At 37.1% G+C, this 22322-nt stretch overlaps 1 protein-coding gene across 14 annotated transcripts in view; it reads left to right on the top strand.

Annotated features, from left to right (window-relative positions):
• FRY (FRY microtubule binding protein) overlaps positions 1-22322 on the top strand; it is a 199377-nt gene that overhangs the window by 161217 nt on the left and 15838 nt on the right. For 10 of the 14 annotated variants that reach the window (XM_017731357.1, XM_017731353.1, XM_017731352.1 and 7 more), the window contains 10 exons: positions 2462-2602; positions 3355-3534; positions 4228-4389; positions 5239-5313; positions 6364-6534; positions 8640-8648; positions 12226-12426; positions 12928-13089; positions 16525-16688; positions 17563-17752. In XM_017731357.1, coding sequence (XP_017586846.1) covers positions 2462-2602; positions 3355-3534; positions 4228-4389; positions 5239-5313; positions 6364-6534; positions 8640-8648; positions 12226-12426; positions 12928-13089; positions 16525-16688; positions 17563-17752 — 1455 coding nt within the window. The remainder of the gene's footprint in view (positions 1-2461; positions 2603-3354; positions 3535-4227; positions 4390-5238; positions 5314-6363; positions 6535-8639; positions 8649-12225; positions 12427-12927; positions 13090-16524; positions 16689-17562; positions 17753-22322) is intronic. The other 4 variants (XM_017731351.1, XM_017731349.1, XM_017731348.1 and 1 more) reach the window with 1 other exon arrangement.

The raw sequence follows: 22322 nt of genomic DNA, 5'->3' as shown, positions 1-22322 counted from the left end.
AACTTAAATAGCTAATGCTACTAATAGAGAAGGGACAAGAATCCGTAGTGCATAGTAATAGGCTTATGGTAGATTTTTCCACCTCCTCCTTGTTAGATGGAGGATTGCTTGTGATAAAAATATAAGCATTTATAACCTGCTCAAAACCAAAGAATCACTAGAAACTAAACCATCTGTATTGCAAGGGGAAGCATGCCCTAGATCAGGCATTATCCCAGTAATGGCTCGTCTATCACATGGCTTTTGAAATGCCCTCTTTATTTCCTCAAAACATTTGTTTGACTGCATGGCATTGCCTCAGAGCTGAGTATTTCTTCACACCCCCTGCCACAGTGGGAGGGGCAAAAGGAACTGTCTCCAGCAGTAGAAGTCCAGGCAGCCCTTGAAAGAGAAGGCTTTCTTCTCCACTTAGTTCTGGGTTAGTTGCTGCTTCAGGAAGGGGGCAAATGTTGCTAACGCAATGTGGGATCCTGAACCCAGATGAGACCCCAATAGTAGCCGCACATAAGAGAGGAATCCACAATTCTTAAAAAAAGGTCATATGTACAAGAGTCAAAAATATAAATAAATTCTGAGAACAGTTGTATTTCTTCTTACAAATACAGTGGAAACTTCTTGTCCTGGAATCCTCTTATCCAAATGATGTGTTATCACAACTCCATCTTGCTGCTATTTTTGTTACTTCTGGCAGCAACAGAATTCATATTGTACTAAATGCATGTTAAGGTTGCTATTCTTTCTTTAAAGCAAAATATTCTTTCTTATTATGAATTCATTATGTATTTAAGTACATACTTGGACTACCGACCGCCACATATATTCAATTCTTTTGACAACAAATTTATACAAACTGTAGTGGAAATTAGAAACTTTCAGACATAAGGTTCCTATAACAGCTTTCTAAACAGCAGTTGAGACAAAATTCCCATTATTTCCCAAGAATTCCTTTTCCTATCCCAAAAGGTGTTGTCTGATGCAGTAGTGTCTGTCAGAGAACAAAACAATTTCTTTCTGTCATCCAGATAGTTTTTTCTAATCCTACACTGAAATGGTGTACTGGCTGATGTGCTGGATCACATAAACTATTTGCAAACAAGGAATCAAACTTTCCATTGCAAGATCTTAATAGAAGGCAGAAAAAGACTCGGTAACCCTGTTTTGAAGAAGAATTTCTAAGCATATTTTCTCTCTCAGTAAAGGTATCTGAGGGGCTGAAGGTATCTAAGGGCTGAAGCACATTGCTGTGTAGTACCTTTAATTTAAGAGTTCTTCCTGTCTATTTGTAGAGGAATAGATAACTATAATGAGTTCCCTTTATTGTGCTGTTAATGGAATTTGCTCACTTTGTTTTATGAATCACTAATTGCTACTCACTTTTGCTGATGAAAGAAATCAGAAGATATTTAGTGGGATAAGATAGGTTCCATTTTCACTGGCGTGACGCATTCTAATTTAAGAAAAGGAGAGGCCTTATCCTTCTATATCCTTAGAAGGATATCTAAAAAATTACTGAAGTCCACTTGGATAAGAATTGAAATTTTCCTGTGGTGGAAGGTGTGAGGCATCTTAGAGTTTTTATAAGCAATTGTTTTCTAGATCCCAATAACTCTAGTAGCCCGTGTTAGAACTTTTTTGTCAGCCTGAATTGGGAGGATGGTGTTTAGGATTGAGGCTCTGGTAACCTCCAGCAATAACATTTGATTGCCTCTGAAATTTGTGGGGTGGGACAGTGCCTGTCACCAGTGTAAGAACATCCTGCCTTCCAGGATGTTTTCAACTGAGATATTTCACACATATACAAACAAATCATGGCTGTCCGTATGCCTCTGGAATTACTGTCATGTATATGTATGAGCACAGTTACATTTCCAAGGTTCATTGTGATATTCCAGGATCTACACTCAGGTGTCTGAAAACTCCAGGATCAAGCCCTTCTTTGTATTAATCTGAACAGTAAGAGAGCCCAGGGGCTCCACATCCTCCTAAACAGAAAATGTTTCTTTGGCACTTACAGTCAGTGAGCACTGGCAGTGAAGTGTATTTGATAAATATTTACTGATGTGTGAATAGTAGTAGTTTTGTTTCTTCATCATGTTTCTTTTTTCTCACTGACTTCCAGCAAATGTAGACGTAAAAAGATCCTCCCCTGTTTTTATTGGATGTGCTTACCCAATTACAGTGTAAATTTTACTTACCAGTTTACTCAACTGCTGAATGTGTTTTCTGGATAAGTTAGGGCAGGCATATATAAAATAAAACAGGCTGGCATTTGGCTCCTAACTTAAGCTCTTTTTTGCTTCATGCCTGTATCATCATCAATTGTGAAATTATTGTAAAATGGCACTGCAAAATCAGTGAGTGAAGAGAGATGAAGGGTACAATTGGTGTTTGTGAAACTAGGAGCTTTTTGCTTAAGAAGAAATGTCTCAAAATTTTGTTATATTCACTTTTCTTTTAACAGCTACTAGAAAAGGGCCTTCCTAGTATGCAACAGTCCCTCTTACAGATGATCTACAGTCTTCTTAGTTATATGGACCTGTCAGCTATTCCTGTGAAGCAGTTTAACATGGAAGTGCTAAAAACCATTGAAAAATATGTACAGGTAAATACCATGTCTTTTTTTACATTCCTGTAGGAACTTAGGAGCAGCATTTACTATCGTAAGTTGATTTTCTGCATAAGAATTTACTACTAGATTAGCAGGGAGGGCTTCAAGTGTCTAGTGTGGTACAAAGTTCATAAACACCCTGATGGCTCATAGCCTGTGCATCCCTGGAGAAGATGCCTGGCTGTATGTTCACTGTGAGGGAAGGGTTAGGCTTCAGCCTTGGAGTACCTCGGAGAAACCTTAATACCACCCAGAGCCTGAGTGACCATTCTTTAATTATTAGCACAAGGAAGATGTAGCATAAGCGCTTTTCTTCAGAGACTTCTGTACCTAATTCCTGACAAGTGAAAAATATATGGGAGTATTAGGAATTCACAGAGGTAAAAACTTGTGTCAAGTCACCTTTTTTATTAAATGGGGATTCTGCTATGGCCTTCATATTTATTCATACTGATTAAGGCATTCAGGTAGGAGATTTTAAATCCTCTGCCAAGTTGGCTTTGTCCACAGGTCTCCCAGCTTGCAGGCCAGTTCCCTAACAGTGACACCTTAGGCAAGTCTTGGTCTCTGTTGTTGAAATTATTCTGCAATTACGCACCTTGTCACTGACCAAGAGAGATAAAGAATAGGGATATTCCGATTCTACACTTTAATTATGTGGTAAAAAATATGACTGTAAAATGTAAATAATCTTGAATGTGTGTGAATCTTGCTTTCTGATTGCTGAGTAAATATATTATTTCTAGAGCATTCACTGGAGAGAAGCCTTGAATATCCTGAAATTGGTAGTTTCTCGTTCCGCCAGTTTAGTGCTACCTTCCTATCAACATAGTGATCTTTCAAAAATGGAAATACATCGAGTGTGGAACAGTGCCTCCAAGGAGCTACCAGGGAAGACTTTAGAGTTTCATTTTGATATCTCAGAGGTACTTTTTGTAGTTTTCCTACTTAACACCTTAATTCTGACTTCTGACTGGACTCTCTTACAGCAGTCTTTATCCTGCAAATCCTTGCACCTTGTAACTGTATAGAACTGAATGGTCCCATTAATGGGCAACTCACTATATTGTATGAAGCTACAGAATTGTTTGCAGCATTATAGATTATTTCATATAGATAATAGTGAGCTGTTGAGGTTAAAAGGAAATACAAGCATAGAAAGGCATATGGTACTATTTGCTTTCCTGTCAGTATAGTTCTAGAAAATGCTGAGACATCCTCTTGTCAATCCAAGATAGCATTTCAATACTTTTTGGAAAAGGGCCAAAGTGTTCAACATGCTTTGGGAAAAAAAAAGTACATGCAAGAAGTGCAGATTTGAAATTAACTTCATAAACTTTCTGGGGTTTTTGCTCGTTCTTGTGTCAGGAACTAGTGACAGTTGCTTTGGGTATTATCTATCCATGAACATAACCTCTGGCTACTAAGTATGGCAGTTGTTACTCAGACATTCACACTGGAAAATAGGAAACATACCAAGTGATGTGAAATTTGCTGCACTCCTTGTTTTATCCCTGCATATGATCTTCAAAATAATCTTTTCCTTCAATTGAAGCAATATGGTTCTTAAAAGTTCATCCTGAAGCAGGGTGCTGCTGAATAATTACTCTTTATTTAAGACTCCAATTATTGGGAGACGGTATGATGAGCTGCAGAGTTCTTCTGGGCGAGATGGTAAACCCAGGGCAATGGCTGTCACCCGAAGTACTTCTTCAACCTCATCAGGATCTAACTCCAATGTCCTCGTTCCTGTGAGCTGGAAGAGACCCCAGTACTCTCAGGTAGGTAGCCCACTATTCATTAGTAAGTTGCAGTCAGAGCAGCTGAATCAACATATACTTGGGTCCTTAAATGCTTGTGCCCTCTGTGTCCTGTGCAGTGCTCCTGGCTGGCTGGGGCAGAGGCAGCACAACATCTGACTGTGTGTGCTGTGTGTCTTTCTTGGACTCAAAAATGGACTGAGTTATGTCCATCTTCTATCCCAAAGCTGGTTTTCTTTCAGCTTGCAGGAAATGCATCTCTTTAAGACCGCTTAAGTCTAGGTCAGATTTAAGTAAAAATGACAGATGAGTTCAGATATTAGCAAGGGGAGCTGGTAGATAACTTGTGCAACTTTAAAAGTTGTTTTCTTGGGATACTGAATAAAAAGAACAGTTTTCCTAGAAGTGATATTTGATTACCTTAGTGATTTTGGTTAACTTAATTTTTGGCTTATCTGCAAATTAAAATAAAGCCATGCGGAATAAACACATTTATTGCTCTTTTCACTTTTTTGATATTGCAGGTTATATAGCAGTGGCTCAGGCCCAATTCTACAAAACAAAAATTATGCATGTGCTTAATTTCAGGCTTCTGAACTGTCTTTTTAAAGTGATGCATATGATCCAATGTTTCCTTATTGTACTCAATGGAATTTATAGACTAATTTAAATATAATAAACAGCAAAATCATTAACAGCTATTTTTATGTTTCCTTCATGCATAGTTGCTCTGAAAGCAATCCTTTGAGCACTTAATGACTAATTCTTTGGTTGGTTTCTCCTAATTAAAAATCGCTAATGTATGTTTCTAGCCACAGGGAGAATGGATGGTTAAAAAAATGCTCACTTGAGAAACATCTTGTTTTCTAGAAAAGGACAAAGGAAAAGCTGGTGCATGTCCTTTCCCTGTGTGGTCAGGAAGTTGGGCTGAGTAAAAACCCTTCAGTAAGTAGCCTTGTATTGACCAGTTTTTTATTTCATTGTGTCCTTAGCGTGGAAAGCACAGAACAGTGTTTCCCAGAGTTGCTGACTAGATTTGCATAGTTTTGAAGTCATTGCTGTCATTATCCTTTGTACTGGCCCAGGCTGTGTTTCTCAGCATATGGACCAGGGAATGAATGGCCCTTTCACTTAAAGAAGATTCACTTTCAGAGCTACGTGTGGTTTTCCTGTGGGAATCTGTGATGCTGTAGGTTTTACTTATGCCATCTCAGTGGGTAGAGAGTAATGACCTTTGTATTACCAGAATCTTTATAAAGTAAAAAATTAAATTACCAAAATAAAATGGGAGGGGAAAGGGTTGTGTGTGTCTGATTTTTCCGTTAGACAGTAGTTCTGATGTTACTCTTTAAAAATTAATATTATCTGGTGCCAGGAAAAGGGTGATTGATTACCCAGGGTGGGAAACACTTACAATAGTCATTAAATATTTTCTACAGAAAAAGGAAAATTTCTCAATGTTTTTGAACTTGGTGTTTGTCACTTGTATTATGGAGAACAGGTCCTTTGTTTCTGCAAGACAGGAGCTGTTTAATTTTTGCAACTGAATTGCAGATACAAGTATACTCAGTAGGAAAGAAAAAATTATAGCTTGTTGTATTTTCTAATCTTGACATATTTTTTAACAGCTTGTTTACTGGAGGGTTTTTTTTAATGAACTTACTATGTCATCCCCTTGACAGTATTTTCTCTGCTAAGTTCTCTGAATTTTGTTCCTATATGTGTATATAAACATCCAGGCAACATCAATCTGCAGCCATTAGGAGGTAGCTGTAATATTCTTGGATGTGTTCCCACAGTATGAAGTTGTTTCTTTGTACAAGTTTTATCTGAAGGCACCTGTCCAACATAAATAATAAAGGGTGTTCTAAAAATACTCAGTGAAGGAATTAGGTGTGTACTGGAAATACAGTCTTCTGAATAACCAATTACAGCTTTTAGGAAGAAACAACCAGAGGGAACAGTTTGTAACAAAAGAAATCCTTTGAATTGTAGGTGATTTTTTCTTCCTGTGGTGATTTGGATCTGATTGAGCACCAGACGAGCTTGGTCTCTTCAGAAGACGGAACAAGGGAGCAGGAGAACATGGATGATTCAAACAGTGAACAACAATTCAGAGTCTTTAGGGACTTTGATTTCCTAGATGTTGAGCTGGAAGATGGGGAGGTATGGTATATTTTCTCTGAAACAGCTTCTTTATTAAAACTTTTATACTCCTTCTGCTAAACACTTCTCTTCTTGTAACATAAAACTTTAACTGTTTAACTATAAACGTAGTTTTAAATTCAGACTATTTATGATGTTCACACAGTGTTTATTTCAGTAGCATAACAGTAAAAAGACTACCACACCCTTCCTTTCTGAATCTACTTTAGGAAACACTGCAAAACTGTTACTGGAAAATAAAGTGTCTGTTCTAGTACCTTGTTGATGAATTTCCTTTTAAGTGAACTTATTTTAAATACAATTTATAACAGTCTAAATTGTCAACAAAATATAGATATTTGCTGATTAAAAACGTATAAAATGAAATTGTTCCAAAGCTGTTGGTTCATAAGGAACCCTCCGAAACATTAATTCAGGCCTTCAGGCTGCTGTTATTCCTGCAACTGCCGATGAAATCACTTAGAGATGTACCTTCCACTCTGCTGAGGTGTCTGTGATTTCATCGTCTCATGCAGGAGCCAAACAAAATCCTGAGCACCCAGATCAAGTCTTGACAGGTGAAGCCTGTCAGCTCACCTTGAGCTGAAACTGCTGAAGGGAAAAAAAAAGTTGAAAAACTGATAAATTTTTGGGGGCTACACCCTTTAGCCTTGCTAATATCAAACGTGGGGTATTTCTTTCTATTTGGTTGGGAAAGGCCAAAAATTAATATCTGTTACCAAACAAGTCTAACAATTTTGTTGCTGTTTAAAAGTTCAGAAACTGTTAGTACTTTTGAAAGACTTAAGGCTCAGGTGTTCAGCAAACCTAAGAGTTTAATAGCTTGTCATAATCTGGACTTGATTTTAGTATTAATTCTCTCCATTATCACTCTTAGCTCTGAGAAGAACATGTGCACAGGAAGAAATATTAATTTTTCTACCTGTTTGTATTACAGTAGTAAAATAATTTTAAGGTAAACAGAACATTCAGGTGTGAACTCATAAACATCTGAATTTTTTTTTCCAATTGAGAGAAAGGATGAAAGAATGGGAAAAAAAAAAATGTCCCAAAGTCCTTATTTTTCCAAGTCAGGAATTTCTGTATCAAAATTAGTAATCTTGGCTCACAGATGCCCATGACCTTGCTAAGGAAGGAAAAAAAAACCAAACCAAAAGGGTAGTTGGCAGCAATGGTTGAAAATACATTAGACAAATATTGAAGGAGCTTCAGTGTTCCAAACAAGCATAAATGATAGAACAATAATGCCAGGTTGTTTGGCAAAAACATACTGGCTGCAGTAATTTCTGTGTCTTAAATGCTTTCAAGATATTACAAGGATCTAGGACTGCAATTTTGAGTGAACATCACTTGATAATTTTTTGCCCACTGAAATTCAGGAATTTCTTCTTTCTCTTCACAAGTTAAAACCATATAGAGAGTATATATAATTGTGCACAACAATTCCTTTCAAAATGAATTTACTTTCATGGACTGTGACTCTGCAAAGATTTTTTTTATACATGTGGCCAACTTCAAGACCAAGGCCTAAATTAATTGATATGCTAATCATCTTAAGTTGGTAATGAAACAGATACTAAGCTTCTCTAGTTTTATGTGAAGTAAAATTAAAAATGTTAATTTTTACTTAGTGGTTTTCAAGTTGCCATGGGTTGCATTCCAAAGTTTACTTCAGACTTAACTTACTGTTTTAAAAATAAATTCAGGCCCGGTGTAGAAGGCTACTTCTCTAATGACTGAGTTGAGAGTGTTATCATTTACATCTTATCTGAATTTGGTATATTCATAAACATGAAAAAACCAGTGTTAGAAAACTTAAGCTAGCAAGAGCAACATCTGTCTTTCAAAAAAACCCCTATGATTTAAACAGGCCAGTGATGCTTGGATCATCTGCAGACCACAAGGTGTACTTGTTTGAAATTTCCTAAAGATGTAAAAGCAAGCAATAGTTATTTTCAAACTTGAAAGGTATCCTGAAGAGTTGAAGTTTCTGTGATAATATTTGTTAAAATTGTAGGCAAATGTTTGTCTATGATGTCTTTCATGCAGTAATTTTACATAGATTCTTTCTATTTGTTTTTCTATCTGTTATATCTGCTACTCAGGAACTTCAGGTAAGAATGCTACTTGAACTCAGATGTGCCAGCATATGTTATGCCTTCTTGCAAATTTATATTGTAGAATAACATCATAGTTTTGCTGTTGCCTCCCCCCTTCAGTGTGTGCGTAGGTGAGTGTGTGTGTGAGCTTGAATTTCTGTCAGGTGCTTCATTTTTTGTCTTGTATTAGAAATATTTTTGAGGTCTTTTTCAAAAATTCTGCTTCATTTTAAGTTTGTTTTTGACATGCTCAACAGTCTTCACGAATTTTGTAATATCTTAATTCTAGTATCAGTGTTTTTCAAACTGAGTCCTTTTTCCTTTTGATATCTTTGTGCATGATTAATGTGTAGAAACTTCATTATTTATAGAGTTTGGGCCATTCTTTTGTAGGGGGAAATTATGTGTAATCTCTACCTTTTCTGTTGTGGCATATTGTCTCCTGTTAGCATCTTGCTAAAGCTGATGTCTGAGACCTCTTAAGACAGTTTATGTTATTGCTATCAGACTGAATTTAATTGAAAAATTAAACTAATTCCTACAGCTTAATTTAATACAGCTGTGTGGTCCTACCAACTTTTCTGGACTCATTTACCCTGTGAGGAAGACAGAAAAAACACATCAGTCATTGCCAGTTTGGGGCCTAAATTTTAAGTTTATCAATGTATAGAGAGAAGTGAAATGATAGAGAATTTTAATGAGTTGTACAAATGATACAGAAATCAGCAACCACAGAATTCTGCATATTTGTTTCTGAGTTTGTACATCAGTTTTTATGCAACCCCCCAAAAAATCTTTGTCTCAAAATGGCTGTGCTGTGAGATACATCCATATGGAAATAGTGCCTTGCTACGTAGTTCCACAATACTTCTGCCTATACCCTACAATATTTGAGTGATTCCATTAACTCTGCATACTTTGTCAACACAGTAAGGATGAAAACTTGTGTGAAAGAGGTATTGCATGATTCTTACTGCCTCTGTGGAGGAACTTTACTGCTCTCCCCCACATAGGATTACTTCCCCTTTTGTCTCTCCCTTCCCCTGGGCTGTTGTAAAGTTTAAAGTAGCTGCAAGGGCACATCTGCTCCTCTACCAGAGGGTGGTGACTGTGGGAAGTTCTGTGTGGTACCTGCTCGCTGCTGGCCAGACACATTTATAACATGTGACTGTTTTCCTCTGAGTTGATGTTTATCACTGGTGACTTTTCAGATGGAAGATGGCTTTGCTCCTGCTGTAGATAAAAATTAACAACCTCTCAAATACATCTTTGCTCTTTCTTGTTAACTGTGAAAGAAAGATTGCTTAACAGACTACAAAAACCACAACTCCATCTTCATAGACGTGTGCTGACCTCCTGTTTAATTCAGTATGGTTCTGGGTGCCCCTGTAGCAAACTCATGCTAATCCAAATGTTATGGGTGTTTGAGTTATACTGTTTCATCTCCTTTAACCCTTTGCCCTCACTTTTAATTCACTACCCCTTCCAACTGCATGCCCTGGAAATGTCCCTTTTATTTTTCTTCTTTTTGCTGGCTTCCTTATTTAAGGCTTTGCAGAATAAAACTGCAACAGGAGATATTCCCATAGAGATGGGCTGCTGAGTTTACTGATAGCTTTGCTAGGCATCATGAGGATCAGGGTGTGATGACTCTCATCTTTGCACGCTTGCTTATTTATGCCGTTTTGTCATTTATTACTTCAGTAACTGATGTGTTTGTAGAGGATGTCTCATTGCTGCACGTGTCCTTCAGCCTTTGTGGGGGGACAATGGACAAGAATTTGTTCAAATAAATAGCTTGGAACAGAAATGTCGTTTTTATAATTTAAAGAGGCCTGACTTCTTAAATCTGTGTGTTCTGTTCTCTTTCCACACAAAACTACTGTTATCATACCAGTCCCAGGATGAGAACACAGGGTTCTTCCAACAGTGTGTCAGGCTTCACAACAATTTCATGTTCATTTTCCCTTGATTTTAGTGCATGCCTTAGTTTTAAATGTTCTTGTGAATTGCAAGGGTTGTCTTTTTCCTAAAAAATATTTTTTCTATTTTCATCATATTTTTTCATGAGACGGTGAGCTTAATGTCACAAAACTTAACTTCCCCTCTTTCTATTCAAATTCCACAATCCATTGCATTAAATAGTAATGATGCAAAATAAGATCAATTTGTGCAAGTTAGTTGACTGTTAAGGAGGTAAGATTGCAATTTAATCCATTGCACTTTATGCAGTTTGGTCCCCATTCAGTAAACATCTGAGTAGTCCCCAATTACTCAAGTGTTTAAAATCACAACTCTGCTTAAAGGACCTTCCTGAACTGAGACCTATTTCTCAATGATTGCACATTATTTCGATCTACATAAATCCAGGAAAAAATCATAATCAGTTATTTGTTAATAATATTATTTTTTAGGCAGAACTATATTTTTTTCAAATTAATATTTAAAATATCACAGTCAGCTTGAATTTTCATCAATTGACTTGCTTGTTTAAGAGTGTTGCAACTTACAGAGTCTTGTTTAAAATAGGCAGCCCTGAACCTTAAACGTAAACATTTTCCTCTATAAATTTCCTTCCCATGTTGATGCAGGATTGAGGGCTTTCACCTAGATAAAGTGCCCAAAAGTGCATCTGAATACTTCTGGGGAGTCCTTTCTTGCTGTCTCTGCAGGTCCATGCCAGGAGCAGTTGTGGTTGTGGTCCTGCATTTGCCAGAGAGGAGCCTGGCTAGACTTAGGAAGGGAGCAAGAGATTATTGCAATCAGGGAAAAGGCATACAGTCCACTGGAAAATATATAAAGTAAATAAATGGGAAAAGGGTGGAAAACTAATTTTTATACATGAAAGAAATGAAGTGATCTTTTTATCAGTTCCCCAGCCTAACAAATGGTTACGCAATTTGCTTAGCGCACTCAGCTCTATGTAACTGCGTGTGGGATCGGAACTGAAATTCTGATAAATATAAAATGTTTGGTCCATTTGACTGTGTCCTTTTTAAAATGTGAGATCTCAGGCAATGCTTATAAGGCTATTCTCAAAACACAGATTCAAATAATTAAAGTGGATTCAAAAATAAGCAATATGGGCCTAGAATAAAAGTTTAAAAGGTGTGCTGCTTGTTACAGTTTTTGTGTAAAGCAAGGGTTTGTTCAAATCTACTCATCATTATGGTTATGTATATAAAGCAAAGAATCTAAAATCTTTAACCTAAGTTTTGCAATTGAACCATTGGTATGAACTGTGCTTCTAATACTTTTAAACATCATGAAAAAATCCTTTAAAATTGCTTTCAAACTTTTCTTTTGCGTGTCACTGCTCTATTGGTATTGAGGAGTGTGTATATGTGGACTTACAAAAACAAATTCTTAAATTAGCCAATGCATGAAAAACATCTACTACTGAAAAGACTGAATGTTCATTTAACTGCCATTTCCATGCTTCTGCTCTTATCTCCAGGTGAACAAACAAGATAATGCTTATTTAAAGTTTTTACTATATTTTTATGTAAACCTATTTCTGGAGCTAACTTTGATCAGGGGTTATCATATGATTAGTTTCACATCAAGAAAGCTCACCCTCTGTCTATTTCAGGGTGAGAGCATGGACAACTTCAACTGGGGAGTGCGCAGACGGTCCCTGGACAGCCTGGACAAGTGTGACATGCAGCTGATGGAAGAGAACCAGCTCTCAGGGAGCACACCCAGCCTGAACAAAATGAACCATGAGGACTCTGATGAGTCATCAGAGGAGGAGGACCTGACCACCAGCCAAATCTTGGAGAACTCAGACCTAGTAAGTTGCAAACTTGAAATTCAGGAAAAGATTGGGTGGTGGTGTTAAATAAGCTGGGCTTTTAGTTTCCTCTGCCCAGGTGCAATCTAATGAGCTGAAATTGGTGGGTACATTTTCCCTTATTTGCAAAGGTAAACAGGAATTTTAATGCAAAGTTTGAAACACAGGAAACATCAGATCTTATTATTTGCCTTTTTTTACTCTGGGACAATTTTTGACAATTGGCCAGTAGTAAATCTTTCAGATGTACTAAATACTTAAAGAAATAGAACAGGACTCCAGGCTGGTAAGCAGTGTCAGATTTTTATTGTTCACTTCTGGGATGCTTTTAATAAAATTTTTATGACAGAAATATTGAAAAGGTTGTGTTTATATACAAACTAAGAGAGCTACTGTCACTGCCCTTTAAGACACTGTTCTGCTTTGCATGTTCATGAAAGCAGCATGTGGTAGGGTGTCTGTATGCTCAGTTTTTCTGTGCTTTTGCTGTCTTTTAAACAGATTATAAATCTTTCCCCATCTGAGGATGCAAATCATATTGACTCACTTTCTACATCATGTGACACAACCTCAGTAGACCCTCATCATTTTAACATGGGAACATCCAGCTTTGATGTGTCTTTGCCTGATATGAATAATCTCCAGGTGTCTGAAGGAGCCAAGGTGAATACAATTTTTCTTTCTGTCCCAACTGGACTGTATTTTATATAACATTGTTAAAATTTTTTTGCTTGCACTTTTATAAAGGGTTTGATCTGTGAAGTCAAGTACATTCTGGCTTTCTCTGTGTAATGGCATAGTACAATACCTTCATGCACTACTGCACTTTCATACCATTTCCTTTCTACTTCACTCATTAGGTAAACCCTACTTTCTTCATTAAGATATTTTAATTATTGTTTCTTAAGTATGTTGCACTACATATGCACCAAAATACTACAAGCTCATTGGAAGACAAATTCATGAACTGGCCACAAGTTACAACTCCAAGGCAATTTTTGTTCTTCATGCTGATTTAAAAGAACAATATGACAGCTCATGTGGTGGGTGTATGCATGTATTCTCTGAAATACTTTTGTATGTGGGGACCTATTGTACAGTTGTGTGCCCTGGATTCAGTAGTTGCCTTTTGGCAGACACACAGAAATTTTAAATTCATGACCGCAATATTAAACCATCCTGGGGGTGGGGAGGCAGGATTTGCAAGGATACAACAACCATGTTCAGCACAGTGTATTTCAGAGAACGGTATCAGAAGATGAAGACAGAACAAGGTTGGTAAATCATTATCAATATGGGGATGGTTTCTTCAATTTTCTGCTTGACAATAGTTGTTCATGAGAGATGAGGTGGATCTCCTCCTTTCACTGTCTCTTCAGAAATATAATCTGGTTGTGGGGGGGGTGTATGCGAATTAGTGGCTTGATGATACTGTTGGCTTATGTCAGTAAAGCTTCTCTGTCATGTCTGTATTGTGTGACCTTTGTAGAAAGAGTAGTGTATGAGACTGGGGCAGGGGAAGAATATATCTTCTGTAATCATTGGCTTTCCTTCTTGCCCTTGCCCCCTCCAAATGCAGCCACACAAAAAATTGATACTGCTAGCACTGCATGTTTCAGAAGTAATGGAAACTTCTACTGAAGAGGTCATAGAAAAAGAAGTTGGAATTGTGCCAAATATTGAACAAATTGTTTGTGTCAGAAACCTCTGCAGTAGGAAGAAAGGACAGGAGGAGGGAAGTGTGTGTAAGGATAGGAAAGGAGGGGAACCTCTCCAAACAGTGGTTGTGGAGAAGGTAAACTCATTATCATTTGTCAAAACAACTGTTGGTAGACAAGTAACTACATAACAACCATAAACAGCAGAAGTTGGCAGAATTTCAGTTCAGGAAGCAGGAGTCAGAACAGACACATTTGCAGGTGGTGACTGCAGCTGATCTCATGCATCCAGCTGCAGTAGCTGTTGGTGTGTACATTAAGAACTGCAAATCACAGCTTAGGAGTTCAATGTATGTCTGGGGGTTTGGAATCTTTATTGTCAAAATCTCTTTAATGTCCCATGTGCCAATATTCATCAAAAATTAAAAGCTTTGGAATAAGTCAGTAAGTGAAGAATCTAAAATCAGAGCAGTTTCTTGTGGAATTGACAGGCAAATTCAGCTAGTCCTGGTACAGGTTTGATATTGGTGTAAAATATGGCCCAGGTTACCACTGTTACAAAGATGATTGAATTGATAAGCACAGAATGCCTTATTGGTGGGGTTTTTGCCTCAAAGATATGTTCTTCAAGTGTGCGTACTTCTGTATTTTTACTCAAAATAATTTGGAGTCAATGTAAGGAAGAAGTTATCCAGTTTCTAGTCAGAAAACTTGAAACTTACACCTAAATAATTTTTACTTAATTTCGTAACATAAAATCTGAGCTCTTTCCTGTTTCTCTTTTCCTCTGAATTCTTCTTTTTAGAGAGCTGATGAGGTGTCATCGATGCAAAGGAAATTTTTTTTACTTCTTTATTGGTTTACAAAATGTTTGTTGCATCATAAGCAGAAACAAAAATATCATCTCAACCTTTAAATAGATACAGCAGTTGAGAGAAACAGACTGATTATGTAGCCTCTTCCTAGATGTTTCAATGCCAACATCCAGGCATTATTGTTAACAGCATTAAATTAGTTAAACTTATTTTCTATTAAAGATAGCGGGATAATTCTATGAGGGTTACAAAAGTTCAGATGATGCTATGTTATGTATTTTTCAAGTTATCTAAGCTCACATATTTCTGGAAGTGTACTACAATCCTGCATGAATATTCAAAGTTCACTTTTCTATTTTGCTTTTGGGGCATCATATTAGACTCCAGTGGGTGGGAGGTGTTTGCTTCCTCTTCCTTCCTCCCTTGCTCTATCCCATCAAAATGCGTTTTCCTCCTACCAACTCTGTCATTGCAGTGAAGAAACTGCAGTGGTTCTTTCAAGCTAATATTTAATATTTGAAAGTGGTTACTACTAATTACTTCTTGAATAAGCATGAAACATTTCCACTTTTTACCAGGTGCTTTGGTTCCTATTCTGATAATTCAGCCATATAGCTTGCATTTTTCTTTCCAAGATGGTTTGGGCTCTGATTCATTTCATTCACCCTGAACTCAGGAATATTCCTATCTCTTTTGCTTAGAAAACAAAGCAAACCAAAAGATTATTCTACTTGATTTCTGATCCTGTCCTTTCTTTTACAAGTCTTGTTTAATTTTTACAAATACGAATCCCCTTAATTAATGTGTAGGATCCAAGCAGACTTGATAAACTGCAGAGGTCCATTTTCTCATTTAATTCCACTTGACACAGATTTCCCTCCCTATTAATTCCCAACACATGTATGTACATGCACATGGGCATATGTACATGAAGGTGTGAGCAGCCCACTGCAGTCATCCCTACAGGAACTGCTTTGGGTGCTGTGGATGAGGCAGACAAAAGCCAAAAGATTAAAACTGAAGCAAAACTTGTTCAGACTAAAAATGCAAGAGGAACTGGAATGTTTCAAAAAGAAATCAAGAGCTTTAGGTGCTGATAGATGAAAAAGGAAGGAAATTAAGCATAATCCTTTTAATGGCCTGTTAGAATGCTTTGGATTCCTCTTGAATGTAAATGACATGCTAAAATTAATTCCCAGTTCTAAACATGCATATAGTCTTCCAGACAGTGATTGTTTTCAATATATTCTGAGAGGCTATAGTACACTCTTGGACACTATAAAATGTTAGGTGACAAGGACAGCCTGACAGTAAAAAGAATCCTATTGTTTTTCCTGAAAATTACTTCCTTGCTATGTTACCATATGCATTGGAATCTGAAATTCTTTGCAGACAAGTTGAAAAAATGCCTTAAAAATAATATTTATCCAAGACAGAAAGTTGAACAAATACAGTATTTTTGAAGAAGGGTAAGTTGATTTGTGTCATTTATAACCTGTGGCTTTATATCTGTGCAGTTTAACATGTTGTCTGGTAGGTTTTTTCATTAAATGCTTTCTATTTATTAGAGGAATTAACTTACTAATTTGCAGTTTTCTAATTCTAATTCTAATTCACTCCCCTAGGCTGAAGCTGTACCTGAAGAACAAGATATAGCAGTCCATGAGGATGACCTTTCAGGGTCTACAAATGAGCTCCCTGGAGCATTTGAATGCAGTGATAGCCTTAGTCTGGATATGACAGAAACTGAAGAGAAAGCTGACAGGCTGGAACAATTTGCTCTTGCTAGGTACTCTGATGCGCTGTTGTTCACACAAATTCTTTTACAATGTACAGCAACGTGATAACAGGGTGATAGTTAATGAAATGGATGTTTTGGCCAAAGGAGTTATAAAATTCTCTTGAGTGTGGAGCAATAAGAAGACAATGCTCTAATTACACGCATAATTATCACACAACTGGAAAAAAAAAGGCAAAACAAAACCAAGGTTTTCCCTCTAGGAAAAACAAGATATGCTGTTTATATGCATCTATGCAGCTAGGCATTATGCATCTAATAGGCTTAATTAAAATAAAAAGGAGGATTTTGAAAGATTTGCAGTAATGGAGATATTACTTAGGTACCTGTTCAACAAGTCAGATGTGTATTCATCCTTCTGATTTCTCAGGAAAGAAAATCTCAATCTTGTTAAAAATCCCAACTATGTGCTCTTAAGGCTGCTGGTGAGTGTGGCTGGACCCCAGTATATGTTATAAAAAGGATTTAAGATCTTTTTACATGCCATCTGGAGCTCTTTCAGATTTTGAATGCTGAGTGAGACTGCAGTTAGCCTGGAGAGGGAGAGAGAGAGAGAGAGCCTTATTCTCCTGTGAAATTTTAGCCTTCTTCCTCCAAATGATGGTACAAGAAAACAATTCAAGTGTTCTGGGATGGAGGAGATAGATGATAGTGGCCTGAAGATAGGGATTCTGATTTGGAGGTTTTTCTCATTGTAGCCAACATCTCGTCAACTTTCAAAAGTAATTTGAAAATTCATGATTATTTTTAGGGAGGTGCTGTACTTGGTCCTGTGATTTTATCTCTCTGTTACAGCATATTTTTTCTGCCACTTTCTTGGTATTCTCCTTTCACCACCTCTTTTTTTTTTTTTTTTCTCCTTCAGTTTTGGAGATGTTGATCGAAATGCCTCCCCTCCTCCCTCACCATTTTTTTCCGCCATCCTTGCTGCATTTCAGCCAGCAGCATGTGATGATGCAGAAGAAGCCTGGCGTAGTCACATCAACCAGCTCATGTGTGACTCTGATGGTTCCTGTGCAGTTTATACATTTCATGTGTTCTCTTCCCTGTTTAAGGTGAGAAAATAAGTTTAAGGTGCAAAATCATAATGTTTGTGTGTGGCAATTAGTAGTTCTTGATAGCAGCCCCAGTAATGAACTACTAGATATATATAGCCATTGTAATTTTGTGTACTGCAGAATTGCTGTACTACATTTTCATACAGTACTGTCTTCTGTGACCAGTTTTGTCATGAAAATACTATGTATCTCATACTTGCAGGTTTGCAGTCATGTTGCAAAATATAGATCCACTTTAAAGAGTCTTTTCTTCAGTACTTTACAATCAGACTGCAGAAACAGTAGCTGCAAGAGACAAGGAAATGACCCTTTTGATCTCAAACTATTGTTAATCTGTTCTTTTATCTCAAACTCTTGAATCTGAGTGTGTCCATGTAAATGTCAGCATTATTAAATGGTTTGTACTGTGTCATCTGAATAGAAATACCCAGCTGCCATCACGTAACATAAATTCCGGAGATTGAGTCTGAAGACTAGAAATACAGTTCTCCATTCTAAAACTGTATGCTTGCAAAGATAAGAATCTTACAAAAAGATAAAAAAAGAAAGAGTCAAATGTACAAGCTGTTCTAAGGAATGACTGTCTGGTTTTACCTGTAATTAGTTTTAAAGCCTTTTTTAATTGTTTCTCCTGCAGCTGCAGGATGTTTAGCATGCTCCAGCAGTGAAAGCAGTAGCCAGGTAACTTTCTGCAAAGTTTAAGTACCTATGATCTCAGAGTACACACCTTTTTATTAACACGGGGTAGTCTGCTAATAAACACACCGTTTCAAGATCTTTTCATTCATCTAAGATTAACCTGATACGAAAGAAGCATCCTGTAGTAAGAATCTCTTCGTGTTTCCTCCATGCTCCACTGGAGTTGAATGTCTTTTCTACCTGCATGTTGTCCTCCTTTAAACATTATACCACTGTAAATATGGGTGTCTTGTAGGCATTCTTTTAAACACTGATAAATAACCATTTGGAAGAAAAAAAACCCAGTGCTGACTTGCTTGTTAGTTCTGTGTTTATTCATGATGTCAGCTTTTCTATCTTAACCTCAGTCCTAGAGGTTACTAGCCCTGACTGAGTGTTCAGACTTCCTTGTCCTTGATTATTCTGTTTGAAGAGGTGAAAAGGAACTGGTGCCACACTTCTGAAGACTAAATAAATAATACTATGTAATTAAAAACCTAAACATTACTTGTAAAGTACCTGTTTAACTCGAAATCCTAGTATGCACACACTTCATTTGCTGTTGTGCTTGCCCTATATTCAGAAGATTCCCTACTCATTTTCTTCAGTTGATATTGGAGGAGGAAGAAAAAGGTATTAATAATATCAACAAGCCACAATTTTTAGCTGGAGTCACTGCCATATTTTTAGTTCTTCTTTTCAGGGTTTTCAGGGTTAAAATATGGGAGTATTATTTTCCCTTATTTTTTTCATAGGATCCCAGCTTGTCTGCAATTGTATTTTGGTTGCACTATCAAACTTTACTACTCATCCGCCAACTTTGACTTTTGACCCTCATTAACAGGAAATTTCAGAAACAAGTCCTGTGTGTGCTAAGCTTGCAATGCAAAGTACTGCCAAAATACTTGACTGTGAAACAAAATCCTTGTTTGGAGGAGCTTGTCAACTAAATACTTGGTGAAGTGAAAGAAGTGCATTTTCCAGGGCATCTACATTTCAGTCTGTATCAAGTTAATGGTGTCTTGGATGTTTGCCCACAACATGCTAAACTTGTTTAAAATTCCTGAAATTATTGAAGTGCTTTTCCTGTAAATGAGTCAGAGGTCAGAGATCTCTGGATTATCTTTACTGCTGCCTCTTTTAATTCCCTCAAATTAAATGTCTTTTAGCAGACCAGACAGTTGCAAGACAAGTAGATTTCAGATCTAGCAAATACCTTGCACAATCGAGCCCTTTTGTTATGTAAAGTCCTCTTCCCAGGAGAGGAAACCTGAGATTAAGAAGAAAACTTTCTGAGAAAACTTTCTTAGAAACTTTTCTATTTTTTTATTACTTACATGGACACAAAGCACAGTGACTATATGCAGGTATATATTTATTCATAATATGCTGATGTCTGGCATTACTATTCACAGTAATCCCATTTCATAAAATATATACTGCATTCAGACTTTGCTTGATAGATTTGAGCCCCTGTAGTCTGTACCCAGAAGGACATAGCTGAGGTGATAATTTATTATAGAACTGTTAGTCCATATAAAATAAATATATTTAGTGAAGTATTATACATGGATAGCAAAGTACAGTCTCTCACTGTTTCACGCTTAATAATTTAAAACACTCTTCAAGACCATTATCATCTTAGCTGTAGATTGATTGTTGCTTTTATGAATATTTGAAAAGGAAAGGAGTAGAGGAAAAATATCTGTTCTTGAATCTAAGTAGTAGATTGGTCAGGTTTTGATGAAGCCATGACTGAAATGCTCTGAGGAAGTTATTTTCATAAATAATGCTCTGTTCTGGGAGTTTTCAGTGATATTTGTAATGGTTCCTGGATCTCGTTACCCAGTATTGTAACTACCATAGCGTGAATTTTGCTTATCCGCAAAGATGTAAAAATATGCCAGCTAGCAAGATCTGTTCTCTCCTGCTTTTTCATAATGCCTCCTTGTTACTTGTACCCAGATGCCTTTTCTGGAAGCAGTAAGGCAAAAGAAGGCATGGAACACATCAGTCTTGTCAGGAACATGTTGGTAGCTATTTCTCTCCATTGTGATTCCTTGGCCTTCCTCTTAATTATTTCTGGATTACTCCTTGACATTCTCTCTTTCTCTTGCTAGTTTACGTGGCACCTCCCTCTCTGCTTATTGTGCCTACATTGCCATACAAGTTTTGGTACCCAGGTTAGCAACTCAAAGCAGTTTCACTTTCTGTTCTTTTTTTTCCACAAGTATTTGCCCAAGTGAGATATTTGGGATTTAGCCAGTTGTATAGTGTAATATATTTTCTATCTTTCAGTAGTATAGAAAGTGCTTATGCCCTCTTTTTTTTTTCTTCCCCTAAAGGAATGGCTTCCTCTCATTATCTCTTTTCTTCATTAAGTTATTTCTAATGGGCTCCTTACTGCAAATTCTGAATGCATTGAAGTCAGTTGTATTATTTCTGTAATCTGTCTCCTTCACTGCCTCAGATTTACAAGCTCAGTTGTTTGTAACTCAAGTGGTTTTCCCCAGCAGGGCGTTGCAGCAACTAAACAGGTTACCCAGAGCCTTGAGGAAGCTCTGACCTTGGAGATTTTAAGACTCAGGTAGTTAAAAGCATGTCTGACCTGATCTGGGCTCAGCAATAGTCCCACTTGGAGCTGAAGGTTGCATCAGATGTTCTCTGCAGGTCCTTTTCAACCAATGTCGCTTGGATTCTCTTTCATAATCTGTCCTTTTAAATTTCCTTCCACTTCTTTGTTCTCAGCTAGGTCTTTTCTGTTGGCTAAGATCAAGTCTAGGTCTCTTTCCTTTGCCAGGAGAGTTATCAGCAACAGTTTCACAAAGACTTAGACTGAATCTTTCTTTCCAGAGGGCATCACAGCAGTAAATCTCCAGTTGTCACCAAGCCCTATCATTCAGATGATTCTGCTAGTTGCTCATAAAAATAATCACTTATCTGGTTGGTGGTAATTAGTGATAGCCCCTTGCCTCTACTACAGACTCAGTGCAGCAGAGAATCTGTACCATGTGCTGAGTGACGTGTGTAGCACTTTGTGTTGAAGTAAGATGGTGGAAACAGTAAAACCAGTATAGTCTGTCTGATCCTAACTGTGCTCAGATGGGCAGTTGAGATGCTTTCAAGAGAGGTTCACAAATAAGTAGTTATAAAATTGATTGGTACGGGAACTCTGACCATTTTATTAATCATTTATAGTGTATAGCCTATGTATAGTGTGAGGGCTTATTTAGCATTTAAAGAAAATCACTCACTCCAACAGCTTCCATTATCAATAAAGTCCAAATTCAACTCACTTGATTTTAGGTACTTAACTTCCACGTACCAGTGCAGCAGCAGTAACAGGCTATTTCTATGTCTATCATCCAGACTGATATTTGGGAAGTGCTTCCCTCCAGTGGGGCATACTTATGGTACAAGTCCTAACCTACATTCCTCAGAGAAACACCTTTGGTAACTTGGAATGAAATATATAAAAATGTTGCATACTTTTATTTTTAAAAATATTCTCATGTTGCTCCTACCTGCTGAGCACTAGGCCTTAGTGGGATATAGTTGGGCAGTGAAAACTGATGGGTGTTTATCAAAATCATTGTTTCAGTTACTTCAAGATTAATATATTATTTTTATTCATTATTCATTTTATATATTAGTCACTGAAAAGCACTGAAATGTTTTTGGAAGACTAGACTGGTTTAGGACTCAAAACATTAAAAAAATCTGCTGAGAAGAATAATTCCTGGATGCAGTGCAGTATTTCTGGAATCCTCCCAAGCAGCAGTAAAGTTTCAGTACGAAGCTTCTTCCCACAGGGGAAAACAAAAGGTTTTTTCTGATTTTTCTGTACTGCTGTTTGGCATTAGGATGTCCATTATATTATGTGATTAGC

The sequence above is a fragment of the Corvus brachyrhynchos genome, unplaced genomic scaffold, assembly GCF_000691975.1.
Source record: "Corvus brachyrhynchos isolate BGI_N302 unplaced genomic scaffold, ASM69197v1 scaffold103, whole genome shotgun sequence".
Lineage (NCBI taxonomy): Eukaryota > Metazoa > Chordata > Aves > Passeriformes > Corvidae > Corvus > Corvus brachyrhynchos.
This window is presented reverse-complemented; position numbering and strand designations above follow the sequence as displayed.